General features: G+C 35.2%; 1 protein-coding gene across 3 annotated transcripts in view; it reads left to right on the plus strand.

Moving 5' to 3' along the window:
- The window catches only part of LOC138713166 (medium-chain specific acyl-CoA dehydrogenase, mitochondrial-like), a 632,224-nt gene that overhangs the window by 605,093 nt on the left and 7,689 nt on the right, over positions 1-19,442 (plus strand). For all 3 annotated transcript variants that reach the window (XM_069845008.1, XM_069845009.1, XM_069845010.1), the window contains 5 exons: positions 5,458-5,558; positions 6,725-6,805; positions 10,098-10,228; positions 14,675-14,783; positions 17,726-17,866. In XM_069845008.1, the coding sequence (XP_069701109.1) occupies positions 5,458-5,558; positions 6,725-6,805; positions 10,098-10,228; positions 14,675-14,783; positions 17,726-17,866 (563 nt within the window). The remainder of the gene's footprint in view (positions 1-5,457; positions 5,559-6,724; positions 6,806-10,097; positions 10,229-14,674; positions 14,784-17,725; positions 17,867-19,442) is intronic.

The following is a 19,442-nucleotide window of genomic DNA, read 5'->3' on the forward strand; positions in this document are numbered from 1 at the left end:
GTTTTGAATTAAGTGGGGCTGCATACAAAAATAAACCAAGCAACTTATTTTATTTAAAGATTAGTTCCATGCGCCTTATCTTGTAAGTTGTGTTTAAATGAGACAAGTTCATGTTAGTAGATTTACTGGCATTTAAAAGAATCCTGCAGGACAAAATTCCGGCATACCGGCGACGCTGATATAACCCCTGCAGTTGCGAGTGTCGTTAAATAAACCATAATTTAATTTTTATATGCAGATTTGAACCTTAGAAATATCTAACTGGCGATGTTGTATTTGGTTGTATAATATATCTACATGATACATCAATAAGTGAAAAAAATAACTGAGCCAGAAATTGAATTCAGGATATTCAAGAGTACGCACCAGGGCGCTTGCCTCATTTATTGTGATGTTGTCAGATGTTTCAGATTCCATTATGGTTTGAAAACATTCTAGCAATGGCTCCTTCTTCTCATGAACAACATTTACTGTTCTTATTTTAAATCCATCTTGTTGCCCCAGCTGATGGAATTGTCTTTGAAACACATTAATCTAATACAGACTGTGTGGAGATCGAGAGAAGAAAGCAGGGATACTGTATAAATCAGCAAAAAATATGCGAGCCTTTGTATTTTGTTTAGCGGCTCTTTCCATTATGAGATTCAACTGATGGGCACTTAATTCCACATTTCTCCTGAATTGTTAAGGTACTGAACTGAATAGACTGTAAATATTGTACAGAATTAAACATTGTCGCACTTGTTATACTCACAACATTAAAGAAAATGTATTTAAAACTGCGCGCTACTGACAAACTGCTGCAAATTTTGCAGCGCCAGGAAACTCTGGATTCACGGCAAGGGGCAGCAGGGAGGAGGGGTAAAACTAATGCACAAAGCATCCGAGACGAGACTGGCAGCTCCAGGGGAGAAAGTGGCTTCACCCTCTAGTCCTTGTCTCTGGTTTCGCTCTGGCAGCACCAGGGGAGGAAGTGACTTCACTAACGATTGCGTGCATGTCATTGAGAGCGAATTTTTTTTTTAAATCGACCCGCTAAATACAGACTGTATAATAAATGTTTTTCACTACATAAAACGATACAAGATCCACAAATGTCTGGGGGTGCTGCAGCTTCGCAGCCCCTCTTCGAAAGCCGCCCCTGCATATATATATGAAGAGTCCACTGCAAGAATGATGGATGTCATTTGGAATACATTTTGCAGGAGAAGCAATTGAAAGTTTGAAATGCTTAGCGCTCAAAGCTTAACTGTGATTTTCTGATCATTACTGGACAATGACTATCAGCAAATACTCTCTAATATTAATACTGGAAAGCTTTCCAGTTTAGCATTGCAAACGGCGGCAAAAAGTAACAGTGCTGCCATCTAGCGGCTTGAAACTTTCGCACACTCCATGCATCGTGCTGGGTTACGTGAAGAAAAGAGGAGAGGTGTGCATTTGATTTCAATAAGAAGCTGCAAAGCAATAAATAGTATACTTTAGAGTCACTTTGTTCATAACATTTTTAATTAATAACAAATTACAAAGTTATTAGAATAGAAATGAATTGATAAATTCTCATATTTTCAAATTTGATGAAATTTAGTTGTGCATGACTTTAGCAGCTTTCATACATCGCTTGTTTTGTTTTTTAGCTGAATGGTTGTCCATTTTATTTTTGATGTAACAATTTATTAACACATTGAAATATTTATCAATGAAGACATTAGCACAGTCACTGCAAATGGACATGTTAACAGGGAGCACTACCATTTTAACTAAGTTCTTTTTTACACCAATTCTAGTTTTACAAATAACATGATCAATTTCTTTGAAAACATCAGAACACAATTGGCTGAGCATTAGAGAAACATATTTTTTATTTGTGATGTGCGTTGTTACGTCATTGTTGTGGTTTTCTTTACAAGATAAATTTCTTCGAAAAATTTCGTGATTTATTCTGCTACACACCCAACCTGCAACATAAGCCCTTGCATTTTCTTGCATCACGGTTTCTTCATTTATATGCTGTACATTTTTGTCATCAACAGTTACATCCAAATCGGAGACATCTGTAATACCGCCTTCCCATTTTTTTTTCTTTCTTTTTAAGCGCACTTGCGACATAATGAATTCATCATTAGAAACAATTTTGATTAAATCAGTATTTGAACTGGTTGTCTTCAGAGCTCTCACTTCTGCCCGAAGAGATGAAATAATTTTTCTGTGTTTAGATACCAACTTTTGAGCTGCAATCAATTTCTTAGAAAGTGTCTTTATCTGAAGATCTTGAGCCATCTTTGACCTTTTAGGATTTCTTGCATCTTAAAAAATAAACAGGGACTGAATTTAGTGAAATATTAATAACGTCTTGAAAGTTTAGGGCTAGGTAAATAATATTTTGCGAATAACTAACTGAATCAGTTTTTATGAGAAAACATGAGTTCACACACTTTCTTCACAAAATCAATAGTTCGTATTTTTATGTTACGTATCACAATATGCGTCTATTTAGTTTGAAAAAGTCATGACATTCAGTATTTTATATGGAGAAACTATAAAGAAATTGTGTTTGGTATGATGGAAGTAAAGTAGTTTTATGCAGTTTAATAACTGATTCACTTAGCACAGAGAACATGTTATTGCTAATGTACTATCTGATTATGAGGTACCTGGTAGAGGACTATCGTCGTTTCTGTCTGGAATCGGAGAACCTGTCGCCTCCTCGATGGAAGGTCTAATGCGTTTCTTTGGGGACCTTCGCGGTTCTTTCATAGTACTTTGACCCATATTTTCGGAAGAAGGAGCTGTTAAATTCAGTGAAGGAATAGCTGTTCTTTTCAGTCTGTTATTAAAAAAAAAAATATTAAAAATTAACAGGTCTATGACTCATTTGAAACTTCGGTACTTTTCCAATTACACCTTATTTTTACTTACCCTTGACTTTTCAAATTAAGGTTATTGAAGTCCGATAATCTAAAGTGATCTGATCATATTCTGTGATAATTCAGCTTCAATAGTTATATTCTGTGATTTTTGTACAGATACTCTGTTCCTCTAGTTTTAAACGCTTCGTCTAGGTCCTGTCTTTTACATCTATAAGACAAAAACAAATAACAGTAATAATAATAATAATAATAATAATAATAATAATAATAATAATAATAATAATGTGATGATGATGATGATGATGATGATGATGATGATGATGATGATGATGGTGAGGACACAAGATCTGTCATGTGAATCGTGCAAGTGGGGAAAGAATGAGCTAACAGAAAGAGAGTTTGTTTCATGATTAAAATTATACGACTCTACTGACACGAAAGTTCATCTCAGACTAATTATCTTCCTTCTCCATACCCATTGGTGATAGCCACAACACATGATAAGGTCACAGAACAAGTTATCTACTGTCTCCTCTACTGTAATAATAATAATAATAATAATAATAATAATAATAATAATAATCATCATCATCATCATCATCATCATCTTCATCATCCTGTGGCAGAAAAGTAATAGACTACTCGTATTTACATGACTACTCACTCACCTATCTGTATTTTTCGGAAATCTGAAGAACGATGTAGTATCTTTTTGCCAAGCGTAGTTTTTACAGAAGAACACAGAAAAAACAGTCCCACTTTTCCCTGACATTTTGTGGAACAACCATGAGAATAATCTTTACGACTTACACCACGTGTTGAAGTACAAAACTTTTGTTAGATGCAGTTTACCACGCTACGTGTCACGTTATCCTCACTGTCAACATTCCCTGCCGCTAGATAGCACTGATGAGTCGTTCGCATCTCTTATCGTGAACTTTCCAGTATTAATGTTAGAGAGTATTTGCTATCAGTGTTAATGCCATGTAACTCTCTATGTACATTCTATAAGTCGCTATGCATTCACAGTCTTGGTTCATTTTCGACAAGAAAGTGACATCCATCATTCTTGCAGTGGACTCAATACACACTCACGGACGCACGCAGAGCTTGGTAGATAAATTGTCTTCCCGAAACAAAACAAAGATAAGCAAACACATTACTGCAAACATGTTAAAAAAAACACATGTGAACCTAATACATGCCATCAGCATTTATCATTGCGAACTTCAGGGCCAACTACATGGAAAGCAGCCATTTTCTCCACTAGACTAAAACCTTCCATGATAGAAATGGTCTTTATGAAGCGATGATCATCTCCTCTGATCATGTGCAGTGCCTCCTTTCTGGGACTTTGAAAATATCTGTGCACCATCAATTGTTTCTAAGACAGCACACAATATTATATTTCAATTATTGTCTCTTTTGCTGTCGATTCCTCTTCTTCCTCTGCATAGTATATTGTGTAAACGTCCTCCTTCCCAACTGATACCGGTGATTGAAAAAATCAAGTAAGTGTATTTTTTGTAAGCTCAAAGTATTGGCATACAAGATATGTAAACAATATTTGATTACTGTAAAACCCCTTGACAATATTTCCTACTTAAAAATAAATAGCACCTATTCACGTGGACAGGCTAAAGTAATCCCTAGTGCTATATTTTCTTCTGTTGTAACTGTTTGCAGGTTATGTCAGACAATTGAAATTAAAATACCCAATCACTGGCTGTTGGAAACTTTGTGTAACTTGGAAAAGTCAGTTATATCCAGCTGTTATCACTAAAATGGAAGAAAATGGAATTTATGCTGACTGTATGCATTCAAGTCCTACCGGTCGGTATTGGGTAAGGTCCCAACAGAAGAACATTTTATTTTGTCACTGGAAAAGAAAATAAACCTCCTAGAACAATTGAAGAGGTGTTTTCTCAGTGCTCAAGGCGTCAACTGAATATAAAAGATCTGTAGTTTTGTTTTGCAGCCTTATCAATACAATTTATGTTTGTGTACCTCGTGCCATACATTTTAGAACATTATATTGTAAACACTGTAGCATAAAACATGGGAAAGGTTTAAATATTTATCTCAAAATGAATATCTTTCATGTTTCAGACACTTATTTTCAAGAATAATCGTGCCAGTTTGTAGTTTAATTTCCCATGTGTTGTATTAACTTACACTGGCCCAATTTAACTTTACTATGGTTATATATGAGAAAATATAGGGTGTCAAAGTAACCCCATGTGCCAGGTAACTTTGGCCCACAGCGTTGAACCAAGCTTTATCACTGGTATCATTAGCAGTGACTATTATGATTGTTGAAATGCTTTTAGGTAATGTTCCTGCATTCGTATATGAAATTTGGAGCTTTATCTCCGAAATTTTCACAAGAAACCAGCAAATAAACATTTAAAAATGTATTTCAGCGGTTTACAGTAGACGATAATTATATTACTGTTAAATAAGCAACAAAAAAAAGATTTGAGCAGATGGTGTTTTAAGTTACAATGTTGTTTGGAGTCGTTTGTTGCTGATCGTGATGCAAATTTCATTTGAGAAAATGTAATTTGATTTATCTCTATTTTTTCAGGCGGCCTGGGTCTCTCATATTTTGATCACAGCTTAATTGCAGAAGAAATAACATACGGCTGTCCTGCACTTGAAGTTATACTTGCATCTACAAACTTCGCAGTAAGTTAGCTGATGTGTCTAGAGGAGTAATTAGAATTTCTGGTTGTAAATTCAATGGATTTGGATCCATGTTGAATCTTTCGTGCACTACTTTTAACACTTGAATATAAATAATTGATTAAATGGCGATCTTACTCGTGTTAATTATGTAAGCATGTGTGGCTTACAGTTGTTTCGGTGTTACTTGACACCATCCTCAGAGCCTACTAGATCTCGGCGTCATCTCAACTTCGCTGCCTGTTGTGTGGATGCGTTCGTGCGATGAAGAGTTGTGTCAAATAGTGTGTGTGTTCTGAAATTGATCTGTGTGTTGAGAATTTGATTAGGGTGTGTTTTAGTGTGTCTGTATATTTCATATTGTTCTAGTGTGTTAGTTTTTGGTTTTTGGGTTGTATGTGTAGGATTTCCATGTCTGTATTTATGTTATTGTATGTGTGGTTAGCATTAGTTATGTGTTCGGCATATGTAGATGTATTGTGTCCTCTGGTTATTGCTTTAATGTGTTCTTTGTATCGAGTTTGGAATGATCTGCCTGTCTGTCCAGTGTAGAAACGGTCGCAACTATTGCATGTGAGTTTGTATACGCCTGTGTGAATGTATTCTTGTGTTGTGTTTTGTGTGTTTGTTAAGTTTTTGTTTTGTCTTACTTATGATGTTGTCTATTATGTTTGGATTGTAACCATTTTCTTGTGCTATGTATTTGATTGTGTTCACTTCTTCATTGTAGTGTTGTTGGCTCATGGGTATGTTGAGTAATCTGTGTACCATTGTCCTGAATGCAGCATGTTTGTGTTGTATGGGATGATTAGATGTGTTGTGTATGTGTGTGGTGGTGGTGGTGGTTGGTTTTCTGACGACTTCTGTAGCTCCAAATTAGTAGAGTTTTTCAGACATGGATTCTAAAAATTACCCCAGCATTGGCAGAGAGTTATAGATAATGTAGGAGATTACTCGTGTATTGAGTACTGACTAATTTCTGTCTTCTATTCATCTCAAATAAAAACTTCTATCACAGCGAAAAAATGCTACTAGCTTTTGCATCAACCCAATAGCTTTGGCAGAGAAAACTAGACGGCCTACAAAATCTATAATAGGTGTAAAACAGAATTTCATAAAAGAAAATGTTTACCTGTGTTTTAAATAATCATGTCTCTGTTTGTTTACAGCAAATGGCTCTGTTAATGGGTGATAATAAGGAACTGGAGAAGAAATACCTTGGAAGACTAATAGAAGAGCCTCTCATAACGGTAAGTAAATACAGTAAAACCTCGAAAAGACGCGCCCACTTATTATGCTATCCCGTGTACTACGCTTTTTTTTGTCTTGTCCCTGTAGATTTCATATATATAACGCCTTTATAAAATACCCCGTTTGTTGCGCTCAAGTCCCGCATAATACACTGTTTTTGTGCAATATTTTCGATGTAATTTTCAGCAATGTACTGTAACAGCAATGAAACATCTTGGTCACTGAGCTCATTGGTGCCATTAACCTGAAAAGTATTGGTGTTCGACCCTTTACCTGCACATTTAAACCTTCATACTTCATACCTTAGTATACCCCACCCTCTTGTTACGCTTTCTTATTCGACTCCTTACCTGCGCGCTTAAAGCCTACATACAGTTACAATACCTCACCCTCTTGCTAACCCTCTCTCTCAAACAGCATTCCTCACTTGGCCGTAATAAAATTCTGGAAATTTTTGCTGGGCAGTTTGTTGTCCTTTTGTGTATTGAAGTGTCTGTGAATGTCATTACAATGAGTGTTAAATGAAAAGTGCTTTCTGTGTCGGAAAAATTGGAAATCTTACGAAAGTACGATGGGAACAGTACTCTTACTCAGAAACAACTCTCTGATGCATTAGGAATCCCATCATCGGTATTAAGAACGATAATAAAAAATCGCGACTCAGTCACTACAGCTGCGATGTCGGGAGGATATAATCGCAGAAACTGAAGTGTGGTAAACATGAGGCCTTGGAGAACACGCACACGGCAAACAACTATAAATGTTTTTTTTTTTTGAAAGAATTAAGTACAGTACATACTGTAAATGTCTTTGATGTACAGTACAGTAATTACATAATCGAGTAATACTATATTACCTTTCATGAATCATGTATTTGAATAAAGAAAAATGCTAATAGATACTGTATACATGACAAAATTAGTATACCCGCCTAATACGCGGTCCCAGTTAATACGCGGTTTACACCCGGTCCCTTGAACAGCGTCTTATCGGGGTTTTACTGTATCTCAATTGTTTCTTCCTGGGTAATAGATTTCTGAAATTTGTCATTAGTAAATCACTCTTGCCTAGCTTGTGTTTCAGATCTCTAGACTTAATGGTACATTTCAAAACGAAAAATAAGTTTATATAGTGAACACATCACAGAAATTTTTTGACCTGGTGCTGAAGGAGTGATCGATTGATGATTGTAAACTTTCAAGGAACAGTTTTTGCACTTCCCAGCAAATGATAATGTATCAGTAATTCGAATTGTAACTCTTACGTGACTTAATGAATGGAAACAGTGCTTGTTAAATAGACAATTTTTACACCAAGATGCAACATTATTAATATCTGTTTGCAATTGACATAGTCGTTAAATTTTTGGACCATATCAGTTGAACAGCACATCTCTAAGTAGGCTAATTGGAACCAAACAAAACGAAATTTCTATCTACAGATAACAGATCTATTCATGCTATTTTCACTACTGAAAAGCAATAATTTACAATTCCAATTCATCTCAAGTAATGCCCTTTACATTTTTCTTCCCATTTATTATTTACTGTAAATAGAAATTTAGCTAGACTTTTTAAATTGCTAGTATTAAGAGCATTAAATCGTTTTATAAATTCTGTACTAACATTAAGATTCGAAAACCTTATATCAATCAATCATTTTCTTAAGTTCTCAGTTTATGTGCAGATTAAAACTAGTTTAGATTAGATTAGTTTAGACTAGATTAGATTAGATCTTTATTAGCCGATAGAATTACAAGCATTCATGGCGTCGTCAGTACACAAGAAAAATGACATAACATACAATATAATACAAAAATAGACTTAATTCTAAATAAATTTAACAGTTTAATATTACGTGACATGCAAAAAAAAATATATATATATATATATATATATATATATATATATATATATATGACAAGCTTGATCTTCAGTCTCCACTGTTCTATCTAGTAATCTTCTCTTTTTGCTTTCCCTGTCTTTTCTTCAACTCTGAGTTACCTGAAACATAAATGGTCAAGGGCAGAATCAAGAAACGTTAAATACTAAAATTTTAAATTTAGATATTCATTTGTGCAAAATGGCATATGTGTTAATAAAATGTTCTTTACCTCTTTTTTGAATTTTCTTATGTTAAGTTCTTTGATTTTCTGTGGAAGTTTATTATATAAATTGCTGCCTCTATGTGATATGCTGTTAAGACTTCTGGTAAGCCTGTGGTAATTCAGATGTATGTTTTGGGATGTTCTGGTGTTATACTCTTGATAGGTTGAATTTGTTTTAAAGGAATCTATGTTTTGATGAGTAAAGCACACTGTTTCTAAAATATATATGCAGGATACAGGTAAGATTTTTAGTTCTCTGAAAATTTTTATACTTTCAGTCCGAATAGGAACTTTTTTGATGATTTTGAGTATTCTTTTCTGCAATTTGAGGACTTGTGTCACTTTTGGAGAAGATCCCCAAGTAATAATGTCATATGATAGTATTGAATGAACATATCCAAAATAGACTGATATTAAAAGTTCCATGGATGATATCTTCGCAAGGACTCGAAAAGCATAACATGAGCGACTCAGCTTCTCAGTTAGATGTTGTATATGCTTTTCCCATGTTAGACTGGAATCTATCCATATACCTAGGCCTACTATTAGATGATGATGATGATGATGATGATGTATTTACAATTCATTAGACTTTGTAGAAAGCCTAATTCATTATCTTCTCGTGTATTAACATATGAAGAGTCCACTGCAAGAATGATGGATGTCATTTGGAATACATTTTGCAGGAAAAGCAATTGAAAGTTTGAATGCTTAGCACTCAAAGCTTAACTGTGATTTTCCGATCATTACTGGACAATGACTATCAGTGTTAATGCCATATAACTCTGCATGTACATTCTATATGTCTTAAGCTATGCATTGAAAGTCTTGGTTCATTTTCGACAAGAAAGTAACATCCATCATTCTTGCAGTGGACTCTTCATATATCAGTTACGTAATATCAGTTTTTCACATAGAATTTTACATGTCATATAATACATTGATGCCTGAAGGAACTCATTTTTAGGCTTCGACATTACTACAAGGAATTCTAGTAAGTTTAAAATTAGGTAGCCTAATAATTTTGTGTTGAATAGAATTCCTTGTAAACAATTAATATCTATGAATGTATAGTTATTTTGAAAACTTAGATAGCCCTTTTTCTTGTAATATCTGCAATTGAGGTACTTTTCCGTCATTATATTCAATTACAAGTAACATAAATAGTCGATTTCATGTCATAGGCTTATGCAATCACTGAACCTGGGGCAGGATCTGATGTCAATGGAGTGAGAACACGAGCAGAGAAGAAGGGAGATGAATATATTATCAATGGGCAGAAGATGTGGATCACAAATGCAGGAACAGCCAACTGGTTGGTATCTTTCTATAATGAAAGGTTTTACGTGCGAAAACTACCTTACTCATATTTTAAAAATCTGACTTCATCGATAAGAAAATCTTATGTTTCATAATTTTTTATCATAATATTATCATAATCTTTAATTTTATTATTACATTATTATTTTATATTTCACTGTCTAGTCTTGCTGGTGGCCAGAAGAGGACAGTATTTGGGTACAATGCATTAACCAGATTATATATTGAACAGCTTGTTCTATTTATGTTCGCACAAACTTCCATTTTAAGTGAATATTCCAGGGGCGTATTTTGCGGGCTACCGGGGCTACCGGGGCTGCCGGCGGTAGCCCAAGGAAATTAGAAAAGAAAAAGTTTATAATATAACATAATGTAATAATTTTGTATTATTAGTTTTACCATAGTAATTAAAATTAAAGTAATTGTTAGATATATTTTGTGTAATAATAGGGTCAGCGGTAGCCCAAACCCTTTAACCAGTATACGCCACTGGAATATTCGAACCTCACATTAGTGTATTATTTGTGTTGTGTGATGTGTTTTAGTAAGAAAAATCCACACAGTTTTTTATGTTTGTTTAGTTATGTTCGGGCTGTCAGTGCTGTCATATTAGGAAGTTCGCATGAACTTTAATTTTCAGTGAACATTCGAACCTAGAATTAGTGTCTTAGCATGCAGGCTTTCACGGCCGGTGTCTAGTTGAAACAGAGCTTCCGGGCTAAGATGCCGTGGTCTACTGGTGCTGACGTTACCAGACGTTTCGTCTACTTCTACGGCAGACATCTTCAGTGGTTAGGTATCCTCGGTCGAAGTCTTCTGCTCGGGATACCTGTAGCAACAGTTGCTACAGGTATCCCGAGCAGAAGACTTCGACCGAGGATACCTAACCACTGAAGATGTCTGCCGTAGAAGTAGACGAAACGTCTGGTAACGTCAGCACCAGTAGACCACAGCATCTTAGCCCGGAAGCTCTGTTTCAACTAGAATTAGTGTATTTTGTGTTGTGTGATGTGTTTTAATAAGGACAATCAATACAGTTTTTATGTTTATTCAGTTATCAGCAAGTGATAGAGAAATAAGCTTCACATGGCTGCAGTTTCAACATTTGGCACCATAAAATACGAACTTTTTTTTGTATATACCGGTATTTATTCAATTATCTCAGATCTGGAACTAGCTTGGTTCCTTTGGTGCCGGTTAAGAGAGATTCTGCTGAACTACTTTCTTGCTATCACTTACCCAATTCTCTTAACATTTTTTCACTATTATTATTCACTTTTCCTATTTGCGCTCACTTTCACTTTCTCACTACTTCACTTACAACAATTCCTTTCTCATTATTCTCACTCCCTGTAAATAGTAATGTACAGTATACGTCAAAACAAATAATACTCAAATGCGACACCAAGTAACACAACAATGTTACTGTAGCTGTCTTCGAGAAATTCCATCGTACAGGATTAGTCTTATGTGGCCGTGCATGTTATAATGACTTATCTTTATTTTCAGAGTATTTTTGTAATTCCAGTACTCCATATGACAGGAAATAATGCTCGACAATAAACATCTTCTCCTCTGTTGTGAGAACCGTAATTGCAGCACTAACCCCAAAACTGAATATACAGTAGCGTGCAAATTAATCCGAACAACGTAATTACTTATGCAAAAACACTCAAACGGGATAAAAAAAAGGATCTAAGACATACCTCAGTAATCTATGTGGCCTCCCTTGTTCCTAATAACAGCTCTGAGACGATTTGGCATAGATTCCACTAATTTCCCACAATATTCTTCATTTCTTCATCGCGAAACCATACACCAATGAGGGCAGAAATCATCATCTCCTTTGTAGAACAATCCATTTTTTGCATTCTTCTTTTGCAAATTGACCACAAGTTCTCAATGGGGTTGATGTCGGGTGAGTTGCCTGGCCAGGGGAGTACCTGAATATTCTTCTTGTTGAAGAATTCTGTAGTTTTTCGAGACGTATGGCATGGTGCCAGGTCTTGTTGGAACACACCTCTGCCATCCGGAAATGATTTTTGCAGCTGGGGTACGATTCTGGTTTCCAATAAGTGAACATATTTGTCAGAATTCATCATTCCCTTGATAGGTATTAATGCTCCAGGCCCTTCATGTGTAAAACAACCCCAAAACATTACTTTAGGGGGATATTTGGGTGCTTGTTGGAGATGAGCTGCTGTTACTTTTTCGGATCCTTTCCGTACGTAAGAAACACGGTGGCCGTGGACCTCGAAATGAGACTCATCGGAAAAAGTACATTCTTCCAGCCATTCACTATCCAGTGTTGATGTAATTTTGCCCACATTAAGGGTATTTTTTTTTTTTGCACATAACTGCATTTTTGCAGTTGCTTCTTAATAGGCTTACGAGCCCTTCGTCCAGCTTCCAAAAGCCTACGCCGCACTGTTGTGACGTGAATATTCGCCCCAGTGGTAGCCATTAACTCGCGGGTTAAGTCGACAGCAGTTAGTCTAGGATTTAATTTACTTTTCCTGACAATTAAACGATCATCTGCAGGTGAAGTCTTCCTTTTCCGGCCACAGTTTCCTTTTTTCTGGGGTGTGATGGATCCAGTCTCCCTGAATCGTTTTATGATGGAATTAACAGTAGCCAAACCGATGTGACATTCTGCAGCAATTTGCCTCTGTGTCATAGAAGAATGCTCTGCTAATGTTATAATTTTAGACCGTTTTCGTGGAGTTGTATCCATTTGTGAAGACGACAGAATGTACACAGGATTGCAGTATTAAGTCTTCAACACAACTGAAATGCTTATAAGTACAAAACGACAGGCAAAATGTCACATAATAATAACGACAGACCTTCAACAATGAAATTACACGTACTACAGATGTCAATTAAAGCGGTATGAGCAGCTGTGAGGCCAACAATGACAGAAAATGTAAAAATATGTCGTGTTCGGATTAATTTGCACGCTACTGTACAATATGTTGAACTATCATCTATACTATTAATAAATCTGTAACCGAAATTTTTGTGGTAATTTTCGCTTTTGAAAAAATAATTGGTGTTAACATGTATAATTATTCATCCTGAGACCGATAATCGTTTTTCTGAAATTTTTGTTTGTATGTCTGTCTGTCTGTCTGTCTGTCTGTCTGTCTGTCTGTCTAGATGTTTGTTACCTTTTCACACGATAATGGCTGAACGGATTTCGATGAAAATTGAAATATAAATTAAGTTCGTTGTAACTTAGATTGTAGGCTATGTGGCATTCAAAATATTTTATTTAAAGGGGCCTGAATTAAATAAATCGAATTATCTCGCTTATTATTGCTTTTATGTGAAAAATGTTACATAACAAAAGTTTGTTTAAAAATGATTTCCAATAAGTTTTATTCTATGCAAAATTTTTATTGGACTTATATTTAAGGATGTACAAGATTTTAAAATAACAATACAATACATTTTCACCGCCGCCTCAGATTATAGCATTGTTGTTCCTGCAATAACTCCTATGTGCAAAATATAAAATTTTTGAGTAGGAAGAAAAAACACATTTATTCATTCCGTGGCAATGGTACATAGGAGATCGTGAATTCTTACATTTTCGAAAGAAAGAAATATAATTACATATCACTATATATACTGTATCACTATTTAAGTTATTTGAAGGATTCAGAACCATAGTGGGCCAAGCGCCATTTACTGAAAACGTAAAAAAAAAAGGTTAAAATTAATTTATTACCATAATTCAATGGAAACATATAGCAAATAATATAAAGTATACACATTAAAACTAAATGATATCTGAATCTTCATTAAACTATGGTTGCATGTAATAACAATTAAGAAACATGTTAAAGAAATTGTCATTGCACCAAATGAGTGCTCTCTGGATCAAAATGATCGCATTTTAATTTTTTTTAAATAAAATTTAAATTAAGTAACATACTAAACGATTTATCCTTCTATCAAACACGAATGTCCTGGATCAAATGTACAATTTTAATTATGTAATTACTTTATATTTATTTCTAACGGGTGCAGCGGAGCGCATGGGTACAGCTAGTATAAAATAAATAAATATTTGGTTGCTAGGGAAACATGGACACCAGATGAGCGGTAATTTCAGTATTGCTTGTTTTGCCGCATACTGTATATATTTTTTATCGTGATTCTGTTTATTTTTATTCCGTATGTGCATTTCCCACGTAAATTTATATAAAATATCCACCATCATTTATTATCCTCACATTGCAAGATGTTTCGATTTTGGTACTTGAAAATCTGTACAGATAAAATTTTATTTCTGAAAATGACCCTAGAAATAAGTGCTGTTAGGTGCTTGTATAATTTTGTAACCATACTAGATATACTGTATGTTTGTGCGTGTGTATAAAATCATTTTTGTATTTGGATGTTGTGCTTATTACTGGTGATTTCTCTTCTGCAGGTATTTTGTTTTGGCACGAACAAACCCTGATCCCAAGTGTCCTGCAAGTAAAGCTTTCACTGGTTTTATTATTGATCGGGACACACCTGGATTAACACTAGGCAAAAAGGTAACGTACACTTATTGGCAGTTTCAGCAAGTGACCCACTCTAAAATCTGAAATAAACATTGTTTTTTTTTTGTTGAAGATGTCCTTATAATAGGTAAATGACAACCATACTCAAATCTATTTTCGTACCTTATTGTGAAATAACAATTCATATAGGATACAAAAATACAAAATAAATAAGTAAATAAAAAACTAAAGAACTCTTTTCACCTTTCCTTTGTCATAGATGAGAGTTTCACTTCCATCAGTGCTTATATCAAGGACGGTTTTATTTTGGGTAGATTATAGTTTGCCACAGATAGTAACAGTATATTCCTACTACAAAAAAGAGTAATTAGAATAATAGCAGGTACCAAATCTAGGAAATCTTGTAGGACCATTTTCAAAAAATACAAATAATGCCCATGGCTTGTCAGTATATTTGTTCATTAATAAACTTTCTTGTATGTAATCGTGAAAACTTTGTAACTAATTCAACAGTTCATAGCATAAATACTCGTAAAAAAAATGTAAAATTGGATGGAACAGCCGACTTGCTTTTCTAACGTAGTTTTAAATCAAGTTGACCATGCTCTGACGGTTACTATGAATTCTGGAACCTAAACGGAGCTGCTCTTAAGATGTTTTAATCAGTACAAGGAAACTGGGACATGTTTCAACCTGTATATAGAAACTGGGACATTTTTGCTTCCTGAGGAAACTTTTTGGAACACTGTACCAAATACCGGGACATCTGGTCACCCTGTGTGTTAGTCGTGTACAACATTCATTCTTATCGAGAACGGAACCTGTTTCTTGCCACTTATTAAATAATTTGACAACACAATGTTTTGATGGTTGTGTAGCCTCTGGAAAGTTGAACAACATAACTTATACAACTTCCTCAATAGTTACGTTTCAACGAGGAAAATATGTATCTAACCATGTTTAAAAATACGTATCATGGATGAATATATAATAGGATGCGAAACTGCGGTCAGCACCATCTGACGGAAGGGGGTTCAAATAAGATGATTAGTGCCCGACATCGTGGGTGGTGAGGATTAGAACTACGTGTTGGGTAGATTACCCAGAGTTCTCTATTTATCCTTTCATTCAAGACGAACAGGCAATGCTCGAGAAGACAAAATGGCAGCCAAAAACTTGCTAATCAGTAGACATAAAGTGATATTACGTGTGTGTATAAGCAGGGCATGTTAAACAGTGATGTTTATGGACGTTGTAAAAATAGTGTTGTTGAATGTATTGTAAAGTAATAGTAATGTAATAAATTGAACTCTCTAAGTAGTTTTTGCAGACTTTTCCATTGCGCTAAATACCCAAAGAATACAATCCCAATTATCTAACCTTTTGCTTTATTTTCTGTCTCTGTCTGGTTATATTTTAATTGGGTAGTGTAAAATAGATCGTCTCTTTTATCTTCCTGTTGGCTCCGGTAAGAATTTTCAGTGGAAGATGGTGTGAGAAATAAAAATGTAAATGTTTTATTTTAAATTGGGTTAGTTGAGAATATCGATGAGGATGGGAGGGAAGGAATATTTTCTGCATAGTTTAACATTTTCGTCACCAGGTGCGCTGCTAAATGCATGGAGTAATTAGTTTTTGTTTTCGCTACTTGGTGCACTGCTAGATGTAATAAGTTCTCCACCATCCAACGGATGGCAGCATGATCAGTTTCTACATTAGCGCCTCTAGCATGTGTTATGGGAAACTCAGTAAGTTTCGCATCCTATTATATATTCATCCATCTCAAAAGAATTCAGACAGCTGACTAAATGCAAGCATGGTGCAACATCTGATAAAGGAAACTCATGCATTGTGTCCTAGGCCGACCTTAAACCTAAGTTGTCGAAATTCATACCAAGCTGCGAGATTGCTGTCTATGGCAGTTACTGTGTTCAGTTTTCCCTATCTCATATATAGTGTGTCCCATAATCTCCTATATTGCTGCAACATGTGTGTAGAAGGTAATGGACGATGCAGTACCAGGAATCTGCCCTCGCTAATCATCCTGTGTAATTTATGACTAGAAAAATTATGTACATACATCTTGATTACACAACTTTTAACACTATATCACTTCGGAATGTGTATTACATGTATTTCCCGTGTTAAATTCTATCGTACCTGGTTAACATGTTTCGGCCTTGTATGGGCCTTCTTCAGAACTGGTTGTTGCTGGTCTTGGCGCCTTTTGTTTTGTTTCCTGTGAGGATTTGTTTGTGTAGTGTAATGTGGAGTCAAAGAGTGTGTGTGTTCTGAAATTGAGTTGTGTGTTGAGAATTTCATTTGGATGTGTTTTTGTGTGTCTGTATATTTCGTATTGTTCTAGTGTGTTTAGTTTCTGGCTTTTTGGTTGAATGTGTAGAATTTCCATGTCTGTGGTGATGTCTTTGTAGGAGTGGTTAGCATTTGTGACGTGTTCTGCATATGTGGATGTGTTTTGTAATTTTGTTATGGCTGTGATGTGTTCTTTGTAACGTGTTTGAAATGATCTGCCTGTCTGTCCTATGTAGAAGTTGTTGCAGGTGTTACATTTGAGTTTGTATACGCCTATGTGGTTGTATTTGTTTGTTTGTGTTGTTTGTGTGTTGAGATGTTGTTGTAGAGTGTTATTTGTTCTGAATGCGATGTTGTAATTTAATTTCTTGAATGAGGTTACAATCTTGTGTTTTTATTTTCGTATGTTAGTGTGATGTATTTTTTTGTTCTTGTGTTTGTGTTCTATTCTTATGTTTTTTGTGATTATGTTTTATCTTCCATATTACCGTATGTTGTCTATTATGTTGGGGTTGTATCATATTAACCAGGTACGATAGAATTTAACACGAGAAAGACATATAATACATATTCCGAAAAAATTATGTATTCACTTTAGGCTTTTATTTTATAATCGCTGGTAAGTTCTTCATCCCTATAGTTAATAATTAAAGTTCTTGCAGGAGATCAATATGGGACTGCGGTGTTCAGACACGAGAGGGATCACATTTGAGGACGTGAGAGTGCCCAAAGAAAACGTTGTACAGGGTGAAGGTGGAGGCTTCAAGATAGCAATGAGAGTGTTTGATAGAAGCCGTCCTACGGTAAGTCTGCCATTAATAACTACGAAATGTAATTAAAGATTTGGTAAATTTGTTATATAAACAATCTGCCTGTGTTAATTGAAAATATGATGGTAATTCACCTTAGTTAATGACTATCAGTGGCGTAGCATGAAATTTTGAGCAGGGGAAGCTAACTCAAGTTGTCTTTCATGCAATATGAGAAAATGTATTACAAAAATACAGTCTTAAAATAAATAGAGTCAATTTCAAGTCAGCAGTCGAAGATTGGTTGGAACATCGTAAGTAACACCAATAAGGCATGACCTCAAATGATACGTAATAAAATACGATTTCACGGTTTACACATATCTCTAACAAATAGACACGTATATGTATAACATTAGCTCACTCTCTGTCATACTTAGAGAAATCACAATATTAGTATCATTACGTAAGTATGCGTCTGTCTTTTGGTTGTGTCCTTCATTGACAGCAAGGGAGTCGGTCATTTGTTTTTTAAATCACACTTTTGTTCGTAAGTCAGTCTTGATAATACAATTGTCCTAAAAAATTCAAGTAAATTAGTGTCAGGAACTGTTATTTCGCTCATTATTTATTATATCAGCCACAATGCACACTAACACTTCAACTGAACACAACTGACGAATAGGAATAACTCGGAAACTACTTATTTTAAATGTTAAAGCTAGCTTCTTTTCGAGCCTTGCGACTAGGGTAGTTTAAAAGGGATGGAAAATCTGCGGGGTGGATTACACAGAAGAAACCGGTCTGCTTGGAAGCTGATGTGTGCAGGCTTCTTATGTACTGCTGCATCACAAATAATCCTGAGCTGCCGCATCACAATATTTAACGCGTAAATATAAATTCTATTAAAATTAATGAATAATTTTCTCCATAAACTGCAGGTTTATTATGAAATTAATATTAACTGGGGAAGCTAAGCTTTTTAGCTTACATTGACGCTACGCCACTGATGACTATACTTGTTTTTTTAAAGATGGGACATGACAGGAGCATTGCGATCAGAAAAACAATGAATGTCACATAGCGTGGTAGGCCTATTGCTATGGTAACAACGGTCGAGTTGCCAAACTTGCCGTTCCCACATGGCGAATGCTTAATAGCTCTCTTTGGCGACATTTATTGTGCACACAATGTTAGCATTGATATGTTTCGTGTTTGATTCTCTGTCGATTTTTGTATTGTTTTTTTACCTTCGCGTCAATTGTCAATGAATGTTTTAACGTCAGCCATCTTAACATCAATTGCTAGCTTCCATCAGCTGGCAGCATGCTAGTCCATATTGGCAACATAGCACTGTAGTTCCAAGCTCGGCTGCTAAAATGTGATGTCCCATCTTTCAAAAAAACAAGTATAGTTTTGGCTTGCCACCAACACCAACCACAATTACAATAACATAGAAACAGACATGGAAATCCTTCATATTGAATTGAAAAACGAGAAACCAAATACACTAAAACAATGAGAAATATAACTGTACAGACATTCAAAAACACATCCACAACATATTCTCAATACACAATTAAATTTCAGAACACACACCCTATTTGACATAACACTACCACTGCACTAA

Source organism: Periplaneta americana, chromosome 14, assembly GCF_040183065.1.
Source record: "Periplaneta americana isolate PAMFEO1 chromosome 14, P.americana_PAMFEO1_priV1, whole genome shotgun sequence".
Taxonomy (NCBI): Eukaryota; Metazoa; Arthropoda; class Insecta; order Blattodea; family Blattidae; genus Periplaneta; species Periplaneta americana.